Source organism: Bactrocera tryoni, chromosome 5 (assembly GCF_016617805.1).
Source record: "Bactrocera tryoni isolate S06 chromosome 5, CSIRO_BtryS06_freeze2, whole genome shotgun sequence".
Classification (NCBI taxonomy): Eukaryota; Metazoa; Arthropoda; class Insecta; order Diptera; family Tephritidae; genus Bactrocera; species Bactrocera tryoni.
Genome location: NC_052503.1, coordinates 28,420,503 through 28,441,197, shown reverse-complemented (window position 1 = coordinate 28,441,197; position 20,695 = coordinate 28,420,503). Strand labels below are relative to the sequence as shown.

Here is a 20,695-nt window from a genome sequence, read left to right as displayed (position 1 = left end):
GCATTCAACGCCTATGAGATATCCCACATATGTATAACGGTATAACGGCAACGATGACGTTATTCACTGCGCCGCTTTAAGGAAGCGCTTAGCCCGCGACACTTGCATTCCAGCACTTCACACCTTTGCCGGAAAGATTAGTGTAAAAAGCAGTTTCATATAAGTATGCGTGTATGTATGTATATATGTATGTATGTGTGTATATATGTATATGTGTGTTTGTAAGTTGTAAAGTGCCGGTTCGGCTTTGCTACCGCTAATTGCTTTGGCCTTTGCGCTGCTTAATCCTTCAATTGCCCGTGCCAATGTCCACTCGAACCGCGTGCTCGCGCTCAACTGCTGTCGAGCAGTAGTCCAATGGCATGACCGCTAGTCGGCGGTTGCCCACACACACCTTGCGCGTTTTTAACGAGCACAGCCGACCCTGTCGGAAAGGCGTGTGGCATGTTGTGGGCGGCGGCATTGTTGTTTGCAGGTACTTTTGTACATAAAGCGAGCGAGTTCACGCTCTGCATGCGCCCATGACTCATTGGAGGATGAGTTCGTTGTCCACTTGTTTAAGTTACGATTATATAGCAGACGTGAAAGGCACTCACCTGGCCGAAACTCATAAAACGCATTTGATTGATCAGCAAGACAGGGCATTTACCCATTGACAGATGGGATGATGAGTAAGCATTTTTCTTGGAAAAAATTAAAGACTTATGAGTTAAGGAGCATTTTCTGAGGAGACCTGCTCTATATGGAATATAGCATTTTAGGTTATCATTGAAATTATGAGCAAATTTACCTTTATAAGATGTTGGTTTGAAAGTCGTGCTGGGTAATAGCAAACAATGAAATTCGATGAAAAAATCAAACGAAATACGGGCGACTGTCTGTCCGTCCGTGCAAGCTGTAATTAGAGTAAAAATTAAGACATCTTCATGAACTTAGACGTATTCCTTGGTAAAAAAACACGAGTTCGTAGATGGGCGTAATCGGACCACTGCCACGCTCACAAAACGCCATTAACCGTGGCAAGGAGCATTCGTGGGAGGAAAATTTTGAAAAAGTGGGCGTGTCCTCGCCCTATAATAAGTCTAATCTATATATCTCCTAAACCAAATACGCCTACAGCAAATACTATAAGAACTTCTACGCACAATGTCAAAATAAATAAAATTGGATAATAACCCCACCCACTCTCCATATAACGGTACCCTTAAAAGCTACTAAAAGCGCTATAAATCAATAACTACATACCAGAGAGATTTAATTTTACCCTCGAAATTATATGGAAATGCTTTAAATGAGTCGGGGTCAAAATTGGACGGTGAGCGTGGCACCGGCCACCTTCAGGTGAAATCACATATCTCAGAACCTGCTCCAGCGATTTGGTTCAAATGGTCAAAATCGAACCGAAACTGCTCAACTTCTTATGTAAGTACCGAATATGTGGACCTTAGTACCTATAGTTGTCTTTTGACCAAAAATATCGGCCAATATGTAAGATATATATATAATTGAAGTTCAGAATTTCAAGAATTCCTTTCTGGTAATAATTGGTTTTCCAATAGGGTCGCTACAAAAGTAGACCGATAGGGACAGCAAACGACGCTATATTTTTTCCTGCTCTTTTGACATTTCTCTTCAGTGAGGTTTGCCATTTCATCATGGAAATATATACGATCCAACAATGAGTAGAAATTATTAAAATTTACTACGGAAATTCGGAGTCAGAGTCAATAAGAGCAGAGTTTTCAATAAGAGCGCTACAAAAATTTTTTTAAGTTAAACAAAAACGATTTGGGATATCAGTGAAATTCTTTATTCCTGTGGATGTAAATTCATACATACTCCGTTAGTCACCATTGCATCTCGAAAAAAGTACGGTTTGGTGCGCTTATGGGCCGGCGGCGTCATTAGGCTTTACTTCTTCCATGATCATCAAATCGGCACGTTACTGTGAATGGGAATCCTTACCGCACAATGATAACCGGATATTTTTTGTCCGAATTGGATGATATGGACTTGGCCAAGCCACACAGCCAATGTCACACTCGATTTATTGAAAACCAAGTTTGGTTAAAGTGCTATCTCACGAAATGGCCCAGTCGATTGGACGTCTCGGTCGAGCGATTTGACGCCGTTGGACTATTTCCTGTGGGGCTAGGTGAAGTCTATGGTCTATGCCAACAAACCAGCGACGATTGTTGGGCTTCGTATGAATCCAACATGAAATTGCAGCAGTATCGGGCGATTTATGCTTGAAAACCTTCGAAAAACGGGTTCAGCGTCTGAACTTCTGCAATCGTGCCGTAGTGGCCATGCAAAATAAGTTCCATACATAATGACATACAATAAAGAATAACATTGTGACTTTCGAACTTTCGGGTGACTTTATACCGCATATATCAGCCAACATGTGAGTTATCTGAAACTCAATGAAATGATAAGGGAAGTGGGCCAATGAATTTTAATTTTTTTTTCCAAATCGATCCTACTCGAGTGAGAGACACTTTTAAAGTTCAGCATTTCAACAGTTTGCCACTCGAACGTTTGTTATATAGCTTTGACCGTGTCTAAGTGAGGACTAATGATTCTGAGCAGTGTTTGGACATGTTTAAGCCTTATAAATTCGAGTTGTATATGGCTCCAGCAACTATTTCCTGTTCTCAGATTTCAAAAGAATGCTCGCTGTGAAGAAATTATCATCGAATGATAAGGTGATTGCCGAAACTGAGGACTGTTTTGAAGCAAAGAAACAAATCGTACTATCGGCGATCGTTTGTTATATAGCTTTGACCGTGTCTAAGTGAGGACTAATGATTCAGAGCAGTGTTTGGACATGTTTAAGCCTTATAATTCCGAGTTTTATATGGCTCCAGCAACTATTTCCTGTTCTCAGATTTCAAAAGAATGCTCGCTGTGAAGAAATTATCATCGAATGATAAGGTGATTGCCGAAACTGAGGACTGTTTTGAAGCAAAGAAACAAATCGTACTACAAAAATGGTATCGAAAAGTTAATCGCTATAATCAGTGTATCACCCTTGAAGGGAACTATGTTGAATAAATAAAATTAATTTTGCCAAAAAAATGTCTATGATAAGCCGGGGACTTTTCAAGCGACCTGTTATATATGTGAAACATATACCCGTAGCTTTTAGTTCTTTTCACAGTTACCTTCTTTTAGAAGCAGGTCTTTTGTGGCCAACCTCAAAAATATTTAGTATAAAATAATAAAAGTATCTTAGTACATAACTTTTCTTAAAATCCAATCTGTTGTTTTATATATCAACCAAGCTGTTTATTAGCCCACCGAAATGTAGGCAACATTTTTAATGCTACTTGAGCCGTTGCTAAAATTATTATTAACGAGTGAGTTCCTTACATGAATAATTAATTTTGTCATCCCTACTGGTACCTCAGTTTTTGATATAACGATCTTGAAATTTGCTAACGCACTTTTCTCTCCTGGAAGTGGCTTATTTTTCGGAACCACCAATATTGGTTCCCTAGTGGATATAGCTGTCGTACAAACTGACCGATCCAAATCAAGTTCCTGTATGGATAACTTTTTTATTTAAGAAGATATCTTAACGAAATTTAGGAAAGATTACTCTTCAAGGCAACGGTATAATCTCCGGGTGTATTGTTCAGATCGGACCACTATAAAATATAGCTGCTATACAAACTGAACGATACAAGTCAAGGTAAAGATCTCCATAAAAAATCTTTTGAGGTTACAAGATAAGCACACATTTTTTCTTGCTTTTTATTCATTTATTGTTTGCGAAATATTTCCTACAGGGCACACAGGTGAAGATACGCGAAATATCCAATTGTGTATATGTACCAACGGCATGTATATTTCTTTCGGACACAACATCCATAAATACATTTGTTTATAAAATTGCGCCGATTTGTGTGAGCATACGTATCTATTTTTTCGATTGTCTATGGCGGTGCTTGTGCGTGCTATGTGCTGCTTGGCGGCTGTCATGCCGTTGATGCGGCACAGCAGGTAAATGGACTCCCATTTTCATAAGGCACATTATATATGGCAGCTGAGCAAATAAACAAACTTACATGCAAATGTAACTGTATACAACGCGCACCGCTGGAAAGTGGCATCAAAATAAATTTAAAAAGAAAATTTCATTAAAATTATAAATAATATTTTTTTTGGTAATTTTTATTAAATTTCCTACAGGCCACAATTAGTAAAGTGTATATGAATGGGTAACGTGCAACTCTTTGCTTCCTCCGCTTTAATTTCCCATAGTGTAGCGATGCAAGTACCTTTTAGTGCCACCACACATACACACATGCCCTCAGACCTACAAATAATGCCACTCTTCAGTTGTCCTTTTGTTTCAAGCGCTTCATTTAATTGTCCGCGTGCCATCATATTTATTTATTTATGTATAATTTTATCGCATATCCGCATGCTTATTTGCTTGTCTGTTTGCTTGGCCAGTTGACACTCTCCCGCCTTGGCGCGCTCCACTAATGTACTCACAGGACTCGCGGGAGGCATTCACCAACTGTTCTGTGGCAGTGTTTGTCGAATGGTTACTATAGAAAACTGACCTACAATGGGTTATGGCATTAAACGGTATTGGCATTTTGTGATTACATTGAGTTTTTCGGGGGAAAAAAAGAGGAGGTTATCAATTCAAAATTGTTGTGAATAAAGTATCATACATTTTCACCAACATTGATGTCTGGTGGAAAGTCGGTGATCTCTATATTGGGTCTATTTGGGCTTAAAGCAGATCTGAACTCAATACATTAACTTCTCGCGTACCGATTTCACATTTTTCCGTTATTAAGCTAAAAGACCGTGAAGAATCGATTCGGCGACGTTCGCACCAACCCGGACTGACGTATGGAACGACTTGGCGCATTTTACATCGATATCTTAAATTGAAAGCGTACAAAATAAAGCTTGTGCAAAAACTGAAGCCGCTCGACCCAGCCAAGCAACATCGCATCGCTCTATGAGCTCTTAAAAAGTTCCAAGAAAATTCTACGTTTTCGAGCCAAATTTTGTTCAGCATTGAAGCCCATTTCTAGCTTAACGGGTATGTAAGGAGTAATCTGAAGAGATTCAAGAGCTGGCATTTCATCCAGAAAAACAAACGCTTTGGTGTGGTTTGTGGGCCGGTGGAATCATCGACAATGGCGACCGTTATGGTGCCATAATAACCAACTATTTGATGTTAGACTTTTTCTTGTGGGTTGTGTAAAGTCTAAGGTCCATGCGAAGAATCCTGTTTCGTTTTAGGCCTTGGAGCAAAACATCACGCTTGTCATTTGCCAGTTACCAATCGAAATGTTCGAACGAGTCATCGGAAATTGGATTCAACGAATGGATCATCTGGGAGCCGCGACCAACATTTGAAAAAGATAATCTTCAAAAACTACATACCAAAGAATATTGTTTTGAATATTAATAAACATTCCCCATTAAATTCGAAGTTTCTGTGTTTTTGCTTTAAAAAAGTAGGGAACTTCGATATCGCTCTTTACGATATCTAGTTTTATACGTTCACATAATTTTGCTAAGGTAGCTTATATACTGACGAAAGTTCCAAAATCTTTGTATTAGGACGCTATGAAGAGCATTAACCTGATTTGATAAGCTAACTCAACCGTTAGTTCGAAAATGTTTATATTAGCGGAAGTATTGACCCGATTTGACCGATTTTTGACATCCGGTCATATTATCATCAGAAAAGGATTACTTCCGAATTTCAATTAATTATATACAGCTGTTGACAGCTAGTTAGAAATGGTACATACATATGTACATAGTTTGAAGTAAATGATGCTGTTTTCCAATAAATCACGTATTTTTACTGCTTTTTCACTCATTTTATTAAAACTTACGTTAAACTTAAACTCTGATAGTAAAAATTTTAATAAAAAATTATTTTTTTTTTGAAAATTTTAACAAAAATGTGTAGAATCAACGATTTGAGTGCGACAGCTAATTAGAAACGAAAATATTTTACAAGCAAAAAGTACTGTTATTAAAAAAAAATTGCTTACTTTCAGGTAGTATTTTGTTACCTAACCCTTTTACTTTAAGGGCGTATTCTGGTCTAGAAATTTAAAAGAATCTTTTTTTATATTTTCAAAGTTTAACCATATATATGTGTATGTGAATATGTGTACTAGAAGATTTTTCAAAATTCAAATTATTTTCGGAGATATAGGCATTTTTCTGACCCGGCATCCGAACTGGTTCGGCCGGAACTAATCGAACAAAAGACTACGCGTTTTTCTCAAAACTGACTTTTTCGAAACGATACCCACGATTTCTCAGGTTCTACTGGACCGATTTACTTGAAATTTTTAAAGAGTCTTCTTTATAGGCTTGTCTATGGTTGGAACTAGCCTCATCCCCAAATTTTTATTTTTATTATTTTTTAAAAATTCGAAATAGTCAGAAAAAGTGATCCAAACTTTTTTTCCGGCAGTCGCCGCTTTTCCGTAGTTCCGGCCATTGCGACATTATTCTAGATTAATAATCTATTTTTTTTGTTTCAGATAACTAGGAGGGTTGAAATCATGGGTATGGTCAAGTGGAAATTTTTAGAGACCCCCCACTTCGTCAGCTCATAATTTTTGAAATTTTTTACTTCTTTTTGTTTTTAAGTTTTTTTTGTACTCTTCTAAAATTAGTAAATAATAAAAAAATGGATAGTAAAAATATTAATTGCCTTTTTTACGACACTTTAAAAATTACCTGAAATTCATGCTTCTAGACCAGAATACGCCCTTAATACTACTTCACATCGATTGCGAATTGACGTTATAAAGCTCTGACAGCGCACCACTATGTAGTGTTGCTTGCCAAGTCGTCTTAATTTCATTAAAAATTACATCCATATTTGTGATATTTTTGGTACCTTCAGCTTTTTAGACATCAACCCAGATGTGTTCTCTTTAGGCCACTCTAAAGCATTCATGGAATTTTCAACAAAAAATCTTTGTGTCAACTTTCCCGTATGCTTTGTATTGTTATTTTTTTTTTGGAATTCCCATATAACAGGCAAATTCCTGCTTAGTCCATGTTAGAATGACATTTTTTAGAATGCCGACGTATTTTTCCTTTTTTAAAATTACATCAATCGTATCGAGCGGACCTACACCATCCAAGGAAAAAAATTTCATGATTGATCCTCCACCAAGCTTCACTAAGCGGGATACAAAGCGAGGATCAAATTCTTGACAGATTGGTCGGCGAACACACCTTTGACCATCAGGATCTATGCGCTTAACTTTGTTTACCTCGCTCCAAACAACATACTGCCATTGATGTGTTATCCAATATCAATAAGAGATGGAAAAGTCTACGCGTTGTTTACTTTGAATTTTAGTCAGCAATGGTTTCCTGCGTGCTGCCCTACCGTGAAGTCCAAATTCGACCAGACGACGGGAAGTTGTTTTCTTGGATATTTGGACATTATATTGGTCTTCAGTTTTTCAATTTAGAATGTCAGTGGAACTCTTTTTTGGGTCTCTTCGGGCGATGGTAATAATTCAGCGGTATATTTCTGTTGAAGTTCTTAAGGTTTTTCCTTTGCATGTAACATTGGAAATAGTTTTAAAATTCTGTATATGCTTAGGACATTGAAAATAATTTTATTGTCCTGATTCAAAATTTCAACAGCTGTATCTCTTATATTGATATTTTGGGTAAAAATTCAGCTGTAAGCACTGTGGTCTACATATTCTGTGCCTAGAATCTTGGGAAGTTATGGACCGATGTCGAAAATTTAGAGTTGTACCTTAAAGTTATTATTTATCTATGATTTTGTTCCGATTGCGTTGTTGCTGCTTTGTTTTTTGTAAATTTTCAACATAATCGTTACATGCCCATCATCCAATTACACCTATATCCACACTATCGAAAGACGTGCCCACAAGATTTATCTCGAGCAAAATTTGGTTAAAATAGCTTTAGTGATTTGTGAGATATACACATCAAACATATTAGAAGGCGAGGACACGTACGTTTTATAAAAATGTCAGCCCACATATGCCACCCCCTGCTGCAATCCCTGGCCTCAATTTCGTGTTTTATATAATTTGTGGCTTAATTATGGCATTTTATCGATTTTCGATTAACCGCATTTTGTGGGCGTGGCAATGAGCTTACATATATGTACGTATATACACACATATATATACATATATTAAACATATACTCTTTTTTATCTCAGTCTTCAACGAACCGTTTGGTGAATAATACTATTAAATTCTTTGCCAAAATGTTGCTACAGTATAAAAATTTTAAATTTCCATATCGATATTTATCGATAAAAATATTTGTTGATATATCGAATGTTTTCGATATTATCAGATATTAAAAATTGTTAGCTATTTTTCAGCAAGATTGTGCGTAATTGAAATTTTATTATTATAAACATTCTTGTATATATCCGAATTAAGATATCGATAAATTTTCTCATCTTTCTAACAAACACTTTAATTTTATTACAGAATGAAAGCGTTATTAAAATTACTCAGTAAGTTAGGTTAACAAATTGTTTTTTTATCGATAAAATATTTATCGAAATATGGAATGTTATCGATATTATCGGATCTAAACAATTGGTCAGTATCGTTGATCAATACCATTACGCGTAATTGAAATTTTATCGCTATTAACATTCTTGAATTAAGATATCGATAAATTTTTCTAATCTCACAAAAACTATAAACGGTAATTTGATGACAGTATAAAAGAGATTTACTACTCAGTGCGTTAAGTGTAACAAATTTCTTTTTATGATGTATATTTATCGATAACATATCGATTTTTTTCGATATTTACTTTTATTGTCGTCGAAATTGAAAAAAATCGATGTTTTAGAAAAATAATTATTTAAACTTTTTTTTTTTATAAATATATGTATGTATATTCTTTGCAATATTATTCAAATTTACAAAATTTTCGAGGAATTATATATTAAGTTTATAAAATATAATTGACAATTTTTTAATAATCTATGAACATACATATGTACATATTGCGTGATAGTCCCACCAACATTGTATGATAGTGTTTGTAATTTATTGGGTATTCTAAGATACATTAAAATGTCCTTAAAATGCCTTTAATGCATATATTTTTTTACATTAAAATATTTATTTAAAATTTCTTGAAATATTTTTTTTATTTCTTTAGAAAAAAAATATTTTTAATATAAGTCATGGATTCAAATAAATTTCACAAGTAACTAAGCTCACTTCAGTCGAATGATTTTCATTGCTAATGTTTATAGGCATGGCTTATTTTAAGGCGAGATCTTCCTCTTTGATCTCGTGCTTGTAGCCCTCTGTGGAGAAAAAATTTTAAAATCAGTATCAGAATAGATGTGTTATCAAAAAATTTTAACTTCACCTTTGAGTTTATCGGTTCTCTCTTGCTCCGTGTGATAAATTTGCGTTAAGTAGACGCCGTTTTCCGTTCTCTCCTCCGCTCTGTAAGGCAAGTAAAATGTCCTAAATAATTATATGCTAAAGCTATATCTTTTCCACAGGCGTTTCATATATTTATATACATATGTATTACATATATCAATATATATAATGTTTATTTAGCATACTTACACATTAACATGCCACCAGGCTCGCACCAAAGGATTTTTGTATAAGAGAAATATAAGTCCCGCCACGGACAGGCCGAATACGCAAACTCCCGTTATGAAGTCGATTATATAATATTGTCCACGCCAACGGAATGTCAAATAGACAAAGAGTTCGCGTAGCCAAACACAAGTGACGCCCAGAAGATAACCAAAGAATGCAAAGAAACTAGAAAGAAGGAAGATATATGGTTATGGCACAATACTCGTAAAACAAGAAAAAACTTTAACTTCGGCAGATCCAAAGCTGTAATACCCTACACAGGTGCATTTTTTATAGCATAAAGATTATAAAAGTGTCTTTACTCCGAATCGGATCCGACAGTTTGAATGGCAACTATCAAAACTCAAAAACTGAGAGCTTCGTTCACGTATATACAAACGAACAGATAGACGAAGCTGGCTAAATCGACTCGGCTCGTATAGCCAATCAGTTATTTATATACTTTATAGGGTATTCAACGTTTTCCTTAAAGCAAACTTAATAGGTTCAAGGTGTAAAAATAACTATTTTCTCTATATTTTTTTGGAACGGACTATAATCCGTATATTTTCACAAGTTTTCTTAGATTATATTGAATATATAGATCCAAGCGTCGGTTCGTTTTGAACTTATAACCCAACCGATGAGAGAAGCGATTATATCTTGAAGAAATTATGCCTAAAGCCACTTAACAAGCCAAGTGTTGGAAAAAGACCGCTATAGAACGTCTGTAATGCTTACTCCATATAAGTAACTTCGGATTTTGGAGGAAAGTTCATCATATTTTTCTCTAAGGCATATCCGGGTTTATGGACTATAGTTATACTCCTTGTGTAAGATGCAGTAGCCAATCCGTGTGAAGCCAGGGGTCACGGCTAAAAGAGAGGATGCTTCAGCGGAGCCAATCCGACATTTTACATATACAGAGTGTCGAAATAAGTCTGCAGTACTAGATTCCAGCACAAAAAAAATCATGAAGCTGCTTTGCTGTCACGGGATCGAAAAGTTTGAAACCAAATTCATTGTTTTGTAATATGTGAACGACATATCTTCTGGGTTCTTGACGAGAAGAAGCTTTAGCGGAGCCAATCCGACATATTACATATGCAGAGTCTGGAAATATAGTTGTCTGCAGTACTAGATTCCCGCACAAAAAAAATCATCAAGCTGCTTGGCTGTCACCGGATCGAAAAGTTCGAAACCAAATCCATCGTTTTGTAATAGCTGGACGACATATCTTCAGGGTTCTTTACGTGCGTACGCTCCGAGAACTTTACATCGACTTGGACCACTATCTTGTTGTAGCGAAGATACGCGTCCGCCTCTGCACAGCAAAGCACGGCCACGTCAACAAACACAGGGAAGGTACTATCACAGCCGACAACGAAACGGTTTTCTACTCGACTTGCACTCCAGGTTTCTGAGGTCACTTATCAGCAACTCAGTATAAACGAACTGTGGGACAGCATTTCAAGCACCTTACGTTCATCTGCACAGCCTTCTTCACAATGCTCAATCGAACCCAAATCAGTGGATTGAGATAGATACCGAGGGTTGAAGGGCGAAGTGAGACGAATATGCAGGAAGGTTTCTAGAATGGAGCATGCTCTTTTAGGACCCAAAATGGTGATCTAGTAGCTGATGTTCACTTCTCCAACCTGCTGAGCGGTAGTGAAAGTGTAATATCTGGACATGGCGAACCAGATTTCCCAATCGATGACGGTGGAACAGATGTTCCATTGCCTGACTATGATGAGGTTCGAAAAGCAATTACGCGACTTAAGAACAACGGCAGTAAATGCGGCAGAACCGATGAATTCCGGCCAAGCTATTCAAATGCGACGGCGAAGAACTGTCAAGGTGCATGCATCAGCTTCTTTGCAAGTTATGGTCGGATAAAAGCATGCCTCATCGCATATAAGGTCTTATCAAGCGTAGTGTGTGAAAGACTGAAGCCCACCGTCAACAAACTGATTGATCTTATCAGTGAATATGAAAGCCTCAATATCCTCAGTTTTTTTATCTTACTTCGTTCTTTAATTTGCCACTTGTCAATATCATAGTCAAAAGCGCTGTCTGGCCATAATTTTAGTTAAGTGTCTTAAGAAATCGTTTAAGATTTTAAAAGCTCTCTCAGTTACTTATCCTACATTAGCGATATCGACTGTAGACTCGACTCTTCGAATTAATTAACTGTGACCACTACGTGGACCCGAATATTTTTGGAACAGTCTTATCAAAACTACTTCTATAATATTTATCGTTGATAAAAAAGCAGCGGCAACCAACAAAGCGCTAATCACCACTATTTCATTGCCCTTCCTTAAACAGTTCTTTAAAATACTCACTGCGCTTTTATCAACTTGATGTCGTAACCAGCCACATTTATGACGTCTTCGGGCAAATTCCAAATCAGTAAATAGGTCTTTAGATAAAGCAACATGCTGAACGCCAAACAAATCAAGATCGGTACGTAGAAGTACAAGAGAATACCCCACAAGCGAACTAGTGGAATGAGAAACAACAAATAGTTATTAAAAACAATTATTTAAGAAGCTTCAAGTGCCTTTCATACCATCAAACCAACAAAAAGCATCGCCAATGCCGGGCTTCAGCGGCTGGTAAATATCGGAGTCTTGTATGAATTTCAGCAGGAATCTTAAACCCACCGCCAAACCGAAGGCGAACATGTAGATTAGCTTGCGCTTCCAGCTGCTCAAGCGTCGCGTCTTGAAGTTGTACCAAAAATTCCAGCTTATGATGGTCAGCAGGAAAAAAGAGAATATCAGAAAGACATAAGCAATGAAACCTGCAAGACAAAGTGTTATCGACAACATTTCTATGTTAGTCATAGCGCGCAGTCATACTTACCAATATTACGACAGGCAGTTTCAGAGAGCTCTAAGCGTGAACGGAACGCCAGATATGTCAGCGCCGATAAACCAATAATTGTGGAGGCCAGATGAAAGATGAGCGATTCACCATAACCTCCATTGCGCACCGCCTTAATCGAGACCAACGTGAGCAGTATGAAGGCGTAAATCAGTATAGCCATAAATAAGCCTAGGCACACAAGTGAAGCAATAATGAATAAAGAAACGAAATTAACGAGTAAGCAAACCTACAGATCGCATAAATCCAAAGACGGAAGCCATGTGCCGAGCGTTCGCATGTGAGTGGCACCAAGCTCCAGACTTTCTTGTGTTCCAAAGGCGTTAGGCAGTACTGATCTGTATCCCAAATGCGACCTAAGCTGGAGAGTGAGCCATTCTGAAAGGGTAAATTTGGAGGTGAAATATGATTTTGTGATTATCACTTGATTATTTTTCAGATGCTTGGTATCGGTCATCTATATGAAATATAACACTTTTTACAAATATATTTTGAATTTTGTACATAAGTTTGTGAGTACAGCTGCTTAATTTCTTACAAAAACTAGGAACAATCTAGTAGTGATATCACATCATTTCACATCGCACCATCACAGTTAGCAAATTTGAATATTTTTTACAAAATTTTAATTTTTCTACTAGAAATGTGCTGTACAGAATTTATGTGTTATCACATCATATTTTTTGTGTGACATAAGATTGCACTGTAAGATAAACAGTTTTCAAGAAATATAACATCGCAGTGATGCCAAGCAGCAAATTAGTTTTATCTTTAACAATGTTTTTTTTATCTTCTATCTGATCATATCACTTCAACGTAAATAGCATTTCTAGTTTAAAAGCAACGTTATTTCAGCAACGAAGTTTTCATATCACATCGTTCGATGCGACAGCACATCATCACTTCATATACTACTCATTATATTATTCGTAATTGTAACTAACATACATATATATTTTTTAATGATTTTATTTGTGATTGTTTGAAAAAATACTGCGATAATATAAATCACATACAAACATCACATCACTAGCTCGTTGAGTGATATCACATCATATGATATTATTGTAAAAAAACTACTTCTTTAGCTTAATTTTTGCGACGTTGTGACGATTTAGTCACTTACAAACAGATAGACCGATCAAGTGACATCACATCACCACTTATTAATAAATATGAATTTTTTAGTTTGTACTTGTACTTGTTCAAATGAAGACTATTTTAGTCATCACCACACCATATCACATGCAACTCTTATTCGGAATTCTTTAATTTCAAAATTATTTTTGAATCCAATATTTTTAATAAACATTTTGCTCACCCACATTTTTTCTTACATATTAGTTAATTTATTTACGTTTACACATTTTCTAAATTAAAAAACTTATTTATATTGCATCACACGTAATATTGATAATGAAGTGATATCAACTGAAAATAAATGTCCCGCTTTTTTATAAATAGTATGCTCTAAAACTTTTCACCTTTTACTTTGAAACTTTTTAAGTGTTTCCATTATAAGTGAATCACAAGTTTCTATAATAATCACTAATAACTAATAACGACATCACCTCAACATGAGACCATAATGTGTATACAATACTGTAGAAGTCTTTATTTTGATATTGGATCATTATTTTATAGTTATCTGAAAACTACTTTACTTTCGCTGCGCACTCTTAAAGCCGCAATTAAAGGAACTGATATCACATCATTGTAATATTATGTGACATGACATCATATGATATATTTTCATTTTATAAAATTCTAAAAACTATTTTTTCTTACATTAAAATAAAAAAATATATTGTATACATCATATGGTGACATCACATATGACACACTTTGTTATAAATCGCGTTGTTTTCACATATTCACTTTGAAATTGACATCAGATCACATGATATATTTTAGTTTCCAGGAAGGGAGGAAGGTTGTTATTGCTTTTCATCACATTAAAGAAATATATCACATGTTGTTATTAAGTGATATCACATCATCAATAGCTATCAGTTCAAAAATAACATATGACGAGTTTTATGATTTATTAGAAAGCGAATTTTTGGGGCTTTTTGAATGGCTTAGCTAGAATTTATTGTATGATGATATCACATCATCACTTTATCTTTTAATCTTTTTTTTTTTAATTTTTTAATATTATCGATTTGGGCTGTTAATATTGTCGAACTTCAACACAAATGTGATATCGAATCAGCAAATACCATCACTTCCAAGTAAAGTAAATTGTATGGTTATGATTTAATAAGAAGTGTGTATTAAATTTTGTTTAGAAGAAAATTTAAATATAAATATGTAATTGATTATAAATTGACCAACTCATGATTTGATATCACATCATTACTTTGTATGAAAATTTTAGTTTTTTTTTGTCACAAATACTTCAGTTTAGCTTTAGTTTATTTTGCCAACCTTTAATATAGTTGTGATAGCACATCACGAACACAGTTGTATTCTATGTATTGACTGTTCCATGACTTGACATCGCATTATTATTTTATTCGTTCATATTTGTCAACAACGAGTTATGAAAAGCTGTTTAGATCAATTTGCCAAACTTTATTATGGTTGTGATATCACATCGCCAACACAACTATTGACATCACATCGCTCAACTTTCGATTTTCACGCATTAATTTTCCAATTTATTAATTTTATTTTTCCAAATTTCCTTAACACAATCAAAACTTCCTTACCGCATATAGATCCCACTTCCAGAAGCTCGCATCGCTTTTATCAATATACTTGCGACTGCAGCCCGCCTCGAAGCGCATCACAAACATATCACTGATATTGACCACCTTAAGACTGCCATTGACATCGGACACTTCGATGTGCGTGTACTGCGCGCTTTGCTGTTGCGCGCTCAGCGTTGACGCATGTGGCAGGCAGGCGTGCTTGTATTCGTCGAACAACTGACCCGGCGGGCAGCAGAAGGTAATGCAAGGCCGTTGGAGGCAAGCGCAGCCGCGCGTATGCGATGGCGCATTCGAGAGTATGCCATCGACCACCTTAAAGTTGTATTGCGCGGTCATATTCGCCGGTATGAGGAGGCCAGCATACGAATAGGAGCCATCTTTGAGACGCAGACCGTCGCTTATGTTCACCGTTTGCGCGTAGGGGCAGGGGTAAGTGGGTGTCGCTGCCGCTAGCGGACGTACGCTCATAAAGAAAGGCAACAGCAGCCACAACAGCACAGACAAAAGTTGCGATTTCAAGTTGAATGCGTTAAACATTGTGTTATTATTAATTAGCAACGGTGATTTGTTTCAATGCAATGCGCGGTAGACTCACACCCGGGCGTTTTGGTACGAAACGAAAAGGAAAATTTTAATAATTCCACACAAAGGTGATGTGGTAGTAATTAACGACTCGCCGAATGTTGAATGTTTAGTGCACAAACAATTTTTAATTTGCCAATCGCTAGCTTTTATTTCGACTAGCGCGCCGGTGACGTCACGTTGTGACGTATTTTTTTTTCTAAATTCTTTGCTTTTTTTAGTAATTAAAATTGGTATTACTTGTTGATTTTTTTCATTGAAGCATTTTTGGTGACTTGTTGCACACGCTCTTTCTTCATTCGTCGCCAGCACGTTCACCGCCGCCACACAATCACTAGACACACAACTACACACGTTCTCGCTTGTACCCGTCGCGCGCGCTCGTCGTCGTCGTCTGCCAGCCACCAGCACTAGCTAGACATTCGTTGGACAGATACACACGTCCAAAGCGGTCCAGAAATCAAAACAAACTGCCAGCATTTGCGCTAGCGACAAGCCAACAACCGCTCACAAATGCTCATTCTAAGTAATGGCACACACGCGCGCTCACATTTCGTTGAGTGCGTGTTTGTGTGTCAGTATGCGCGCTCGACTACAGTACACGCTCGCTAGATACCTTGGCCTTCATAAGCCAACAACAATTTGCAAAAAAGTAAAGAAAGATTCTAAAATTTTGGAAAATAGCTTGAAGCAGTAAAAAGCTTGTTGTCGGTTTAGTGGAGTCACAAATCAAAAGCTTGCAAAAGCTCCTTCGAAAACTTAAAATAAAGTGATGGCGTACACATTACTTTACTAAGGAAATTGTCAAATCTTTTCAGAGCAATACCAACCATGCACTTCTCCTGAAAATAACGCTTGCTTGTTGAAAATGACCGCACCAGTGGAGCTTTGAAAGCTCTTGGTGTATACAAAATATTTGAAAAATGATTGGGAAAACTCTTCAAGATTAATGTTTAAGCCATATATTTGAACTCTTCAATATCAAAATTGACTCCATATTTCTGCGGTTTGTGGCAAGCTTTCCAACCTTTACCTACCTTCAGCAATTACTATAAAGTTCGGACCTCGTGTAATTTTGCGGAAACTGAGATTATACGGGAGCCGTAAGGGTTATGACACTATAATAATTGCTTTTGGTCTAAAAGCTGTCTCTTCACCACTGATTGATTCTTAAGAAAAGTTTATTTAGGCTAAAATTATAATCCGACTTTCCCAACAAGTTGATATTTATGGTAAAAGTTGCTTCCAAAGAAAAATAATGAAGATTTTTGAGCTTAGAAATAATTAACATCTTCCTACACTGAGAAAGTGGTAAAAAATATCTGTCGATTCCTTCAGTTTAAGCTCTTAAGTCATCATTTTCAGTGCAGTTATGTTAAAAACGCATGATAATCTTGATTTTAAGTTAAAAAAACTTCACAAAGTGAGAAAATGGTCAAAACAACAGTCAACGTCTTCAATATAAGCTAACAATACATCACTCTCAGAGCAATTATGTTAAGGACAGACGTTGATCTTAATCTTGGAGTCAACAGAAATAACGGAAAAATTCTCCTTTATAGATAAAATTTTAGGTTCGGTTAGCTCGTAGGACAGATCCTCGCCCTAAAGGTAACGGAGGTTCCCACTGGCACAGTTGTGAACGATGGATCGTTTTGAGTCTTAATACTCATAGATATGAATCATTTCACTTTTATATATCAAAGCTTTGAGTGCTTTGAGCCCACCACAAATTAGTTTAAACAGTTAATTTTAATCTTAGCCACTTTGGAGTTTTGCTGAAGGGGTGTCTACCGAATTTTTACAACCTCAGTCTAACAAAAGCTGGATTGCAGTGAAGAAAGTGTCTAGATCATTCCATTTTACCTTTCTCGCTGCATAGAATCAGAGTTCAGAAGACCTCTAGCGTTCCACTCTGGGCCAGCACGATCTCGTAGCCGCACAAGTTTCAGTTTTAACCAGCGCTGATCGATTTCACGAGAGGTCCGGAGACTCAACGCGAGAGCGCAAGAAAATAGCGAAGAACTGACTCATTTCAAATGTCATGAAATCGGAGTAAGGGTATCTTCTCGCAGCGCTTGTTTCTACTGATAAAGAGGTTAAACACTGCATGACATGTCTTGATCGCACTGTCAGCGGCGAGCTACCTCTGCTTGAATACACAGTGGTCTAGAGATAATGGAGAATTCCTTTCTCTGCTTCCCTCGACGAGTTCTGCGTCGACTACTCTCAGAGCTTGATTATTTTCATCTATTCAGACGTCATGACCTAGCCAGCGTAGCAGATGTCTCTTAATTCGCTGAACTATATCAATGTCATCGTTTATCTCGAACAGCTCATTGTTGCATCGAATTCGGCATTCGTCTTTGCTCGTCGAGAGAGGACTTTACTTCTCAATTGCTTACTCAGTCCGAAGTAGCACCTGATTGTAAGCCTCGAAGTCCAACGCAGAATACCACTGGCCTTTTGTTGTTGGTGTTATTGCTTAAAAGTTATAACTGTCAACAGTGACGTAAGAGCCAAGTCGTGAGTGCGACGGCTTTTTGTTTGACCCATTTGTTTCTTTTCCCTATCCAGTCAGGAGAAAGCAGAACTAACGGCGCCGATGTTGAGACCAATGATATCAATTTCATCGGCGTAAGCCAGTGGCTGTACACTCTTATAAAAGTTTGTGCTTTCTCGATTCAGCTCTGCAGGTCTAATTATTTTCTTCAGCAGTCTATTGAAGAAGCCGTCTTGTCTGAAACCCAATTTGATATCGAACTTTATGGTATTGCTTAACGTCAGTTTACACAGCCGTATAAGTTTTTTGGGGATAACAAATTCAGACATCACGGTATAAAGGCAGCTCCTTTTCGTGCTGTCAAAAGCAGCTTTGAAATCGACGAAGAGAAGACGAAGACGTTAATATACTTGTATTCTAGCCTAAGGAACATTATACATATATTATAGTTATTAAGGCTATAAGTAACATTTTTTTTTATCGATTTCATTTCTTCCCGAGTAAAATAGAATGAACATGGTAAAATACTAGTCGAAGTTCGATTCAGATCGTTTTGTGCCCATATCTGTAACACTTCTCCAATTATGAAAATTTCGGCATTGTTCTTCGACTCAGTTTCGACCAAGCTACCACATCAATTCGGCTAAAAGCGCAAACAGTAAATGTTTCATTAATCATTATTTCTCTCGTGTTTTATTTACACTTTTATTCAAATCGAAAATATTTATAATAATTAACAGTTCATACTTAAAAAGTTAAAACTTATGCAATTAATTAATTAAATAGATAAAAATTAAAAGATATGTGAATTAATAATGAAAAAAATAATAACAAAATGTACATAATTTTATAATATTATTAATTATAATAGAAGTGCATAAAGCATGGCAAAAGATCATCAATATTTTCTTACATAACTATGACTGCGCATGCGCATACACATAAGCACATAAAGATTTATATGGAGTGTAATTAAATACAATTTAACGATTATTACTTCATATGAATTAGTTTTTTTTCTACATTTATATTTTAAAAGGCACATACCACATAACTAGAAATACATATGTCAATACTTATATACATTCTTAAGTATACATATATGGTCATATATCGCCACCTAAAATGAAAAACAACGTTTCCTTAAAAAAAAATTCGAAAATCGCTGTCAGATATCATAACCAACATACATATAACCACTTTATAACCAAAACTGAAACTTTTTCCAATATGAGTGTGTGATAACCAATATATAACCATTGTATAACCAATATATAACCAATAGATAACCAGTTTATAACCAAAACTCAAATTTTCTTTGAGTATAAGTGGTTTCTATTATATCGCTTTTCCTCGCCTGTAAACTTATAAAAAGTGATGTTACGTTATTTTGCATTTTAGGTGACGATATGCTTTTCCTTTACTGTAATTTGTAGTACTTTACATTTATAAGTGTTTTTAATTTATTTTATCTTTCTCTTCTCTTTTCCAGGTAAGACTGCTTCGAAAGATTGTTGAATTCTTTTTTGCACAGTGTGTCATAAATGAAAACAAAATTGTCATACACATTTGGGTGAGTAAATCTTACTGCTACTAAAACTCCTATGGCTACTAGTCAGTAACAATTATTCGCCAGTTGCCTTACATGATACATTGTATATTAAAAAATAGTTACTTAACGATACAAATATTAGACTGATACAAAGTATATTTTAACGTGGGATTTTTTGATTGAAAATAGTATGTTTGGAACATAAGAAGTTAAATTACCACTAATTTCAAGAGAGAAAAAATTTTTTCCGACAAATTTAAAACAAAAAGTTCAAAAACTTGGTTATTTGAGTTTTTTACAAAAATTTTGAGGTTATGTGACAAAAGTCAACATACAAAAGTTATAGACCTTTTCATTACCTACAACATTGGCATATGACTCTTTCCTAAAGGACTCGTCGTTTTGTCGGAAATCGAGATAAATCATGCTTAACCCTTAAAAATTCAACCACACCATGGAGCCATTTGTCGACCTCAGATCCGTAATTTATTTTTCCCTTAATTTCCAATGGGTTTTATCCTGCTATTATATATTTCTGATTTGCAAAGTTTATCTACCCGGATCTATATCGATGTTTTTCGAGTTCGGAAAGCTAACAGTAAAGAATTTATTTTTAAAAAACTTTCAATCGACAAATTTTAGTAAAATAACGGTATATTTATTAAATTAATATTTCATAGATTTAGGTTTTCTACTTTTATGAGGTGATTTTGTGCAAATATTCAAAAAATTCTTCCAAAAGTCTTACTACACTATATTTTTTTATTCAAATGTAAATTTTTTAAATAAATATGAAAATAAAAATGTCCAACAAGAA

The 20,695-nt window shown here is 35.8% G+C and overlaps 1 protein-coding gene across 2 annotated transcripts; it reads right to left on the bottom strand.

Moving 5' to 3' along the window:
* Window positions 1–9,214: 9,214 nt before the first annotated feature.
* On the bottom strand, window positions 9,215–16,260 carry LOC120777493 (probable G-protein coupled receptor Mth-like 9). Of its 2 annotated transcripts, none has more exons than XM_040108836.1 (8): window positions 15,239–16,260; window positions 12,758–12,902; window positions 12,504–12,695; window positions 12,208–12,441; window positions 11,981–12,137; window positions 9,615–9,818; window positions 9,406–9,506; window positions 9,215–9,340 (listed from the first exon to the last, which is right to left on the bottom strand). In XM_040108836.1, exons 1-8 carry the CDS (start codon window positions 15,776–15,778, stop codon window positions 9,294–9,296), a joined length of 1,620 nt encoding a protein of 539 aa, XP_039964770.1. In that variant the 5' UTR covers window positions 15,779–16,260; the 3' UTR covers window positions 9,215–9,293. The 2 variants fall into 2 exon arrangements, with proteins under 2 accessions (XP_039964770.1, XP_039964771.1); XM_040108837.1 differs by having other exon boundaries at window positions 9,406–9,485.
* Window positions 16,261–20,695: the final 4,435 nt, after the last annotated feature.

What these genes read in the sequence shown, in the direction of transcription:
- LOC120777493 (XM_040108836.1), bottom strand. Translation starts at nt 15,778, where the DNA reads ATGTTTAACGCATTCAACTTGAAATCGCAACTTTTGTCTGTGCTGTTG. An exon ending in GGAAGTGGGATCTATATGCG is followed by an intron (nt 12,903 to 15,238) that starts GTAAGGAAGTTT and finishes TTACCCTTTCAG; the next exon opens with AATGGCTCACTCTCCAGCTT. An exon ending in GCCTGGTGGCATGTTAATGT is followed by an intron (nt 9,507 to 9,614) that starts GTAAGTATGCTA and finishes ATAATTATTTAG; the next exon opens with GACATTTTACTTGCCTTACA.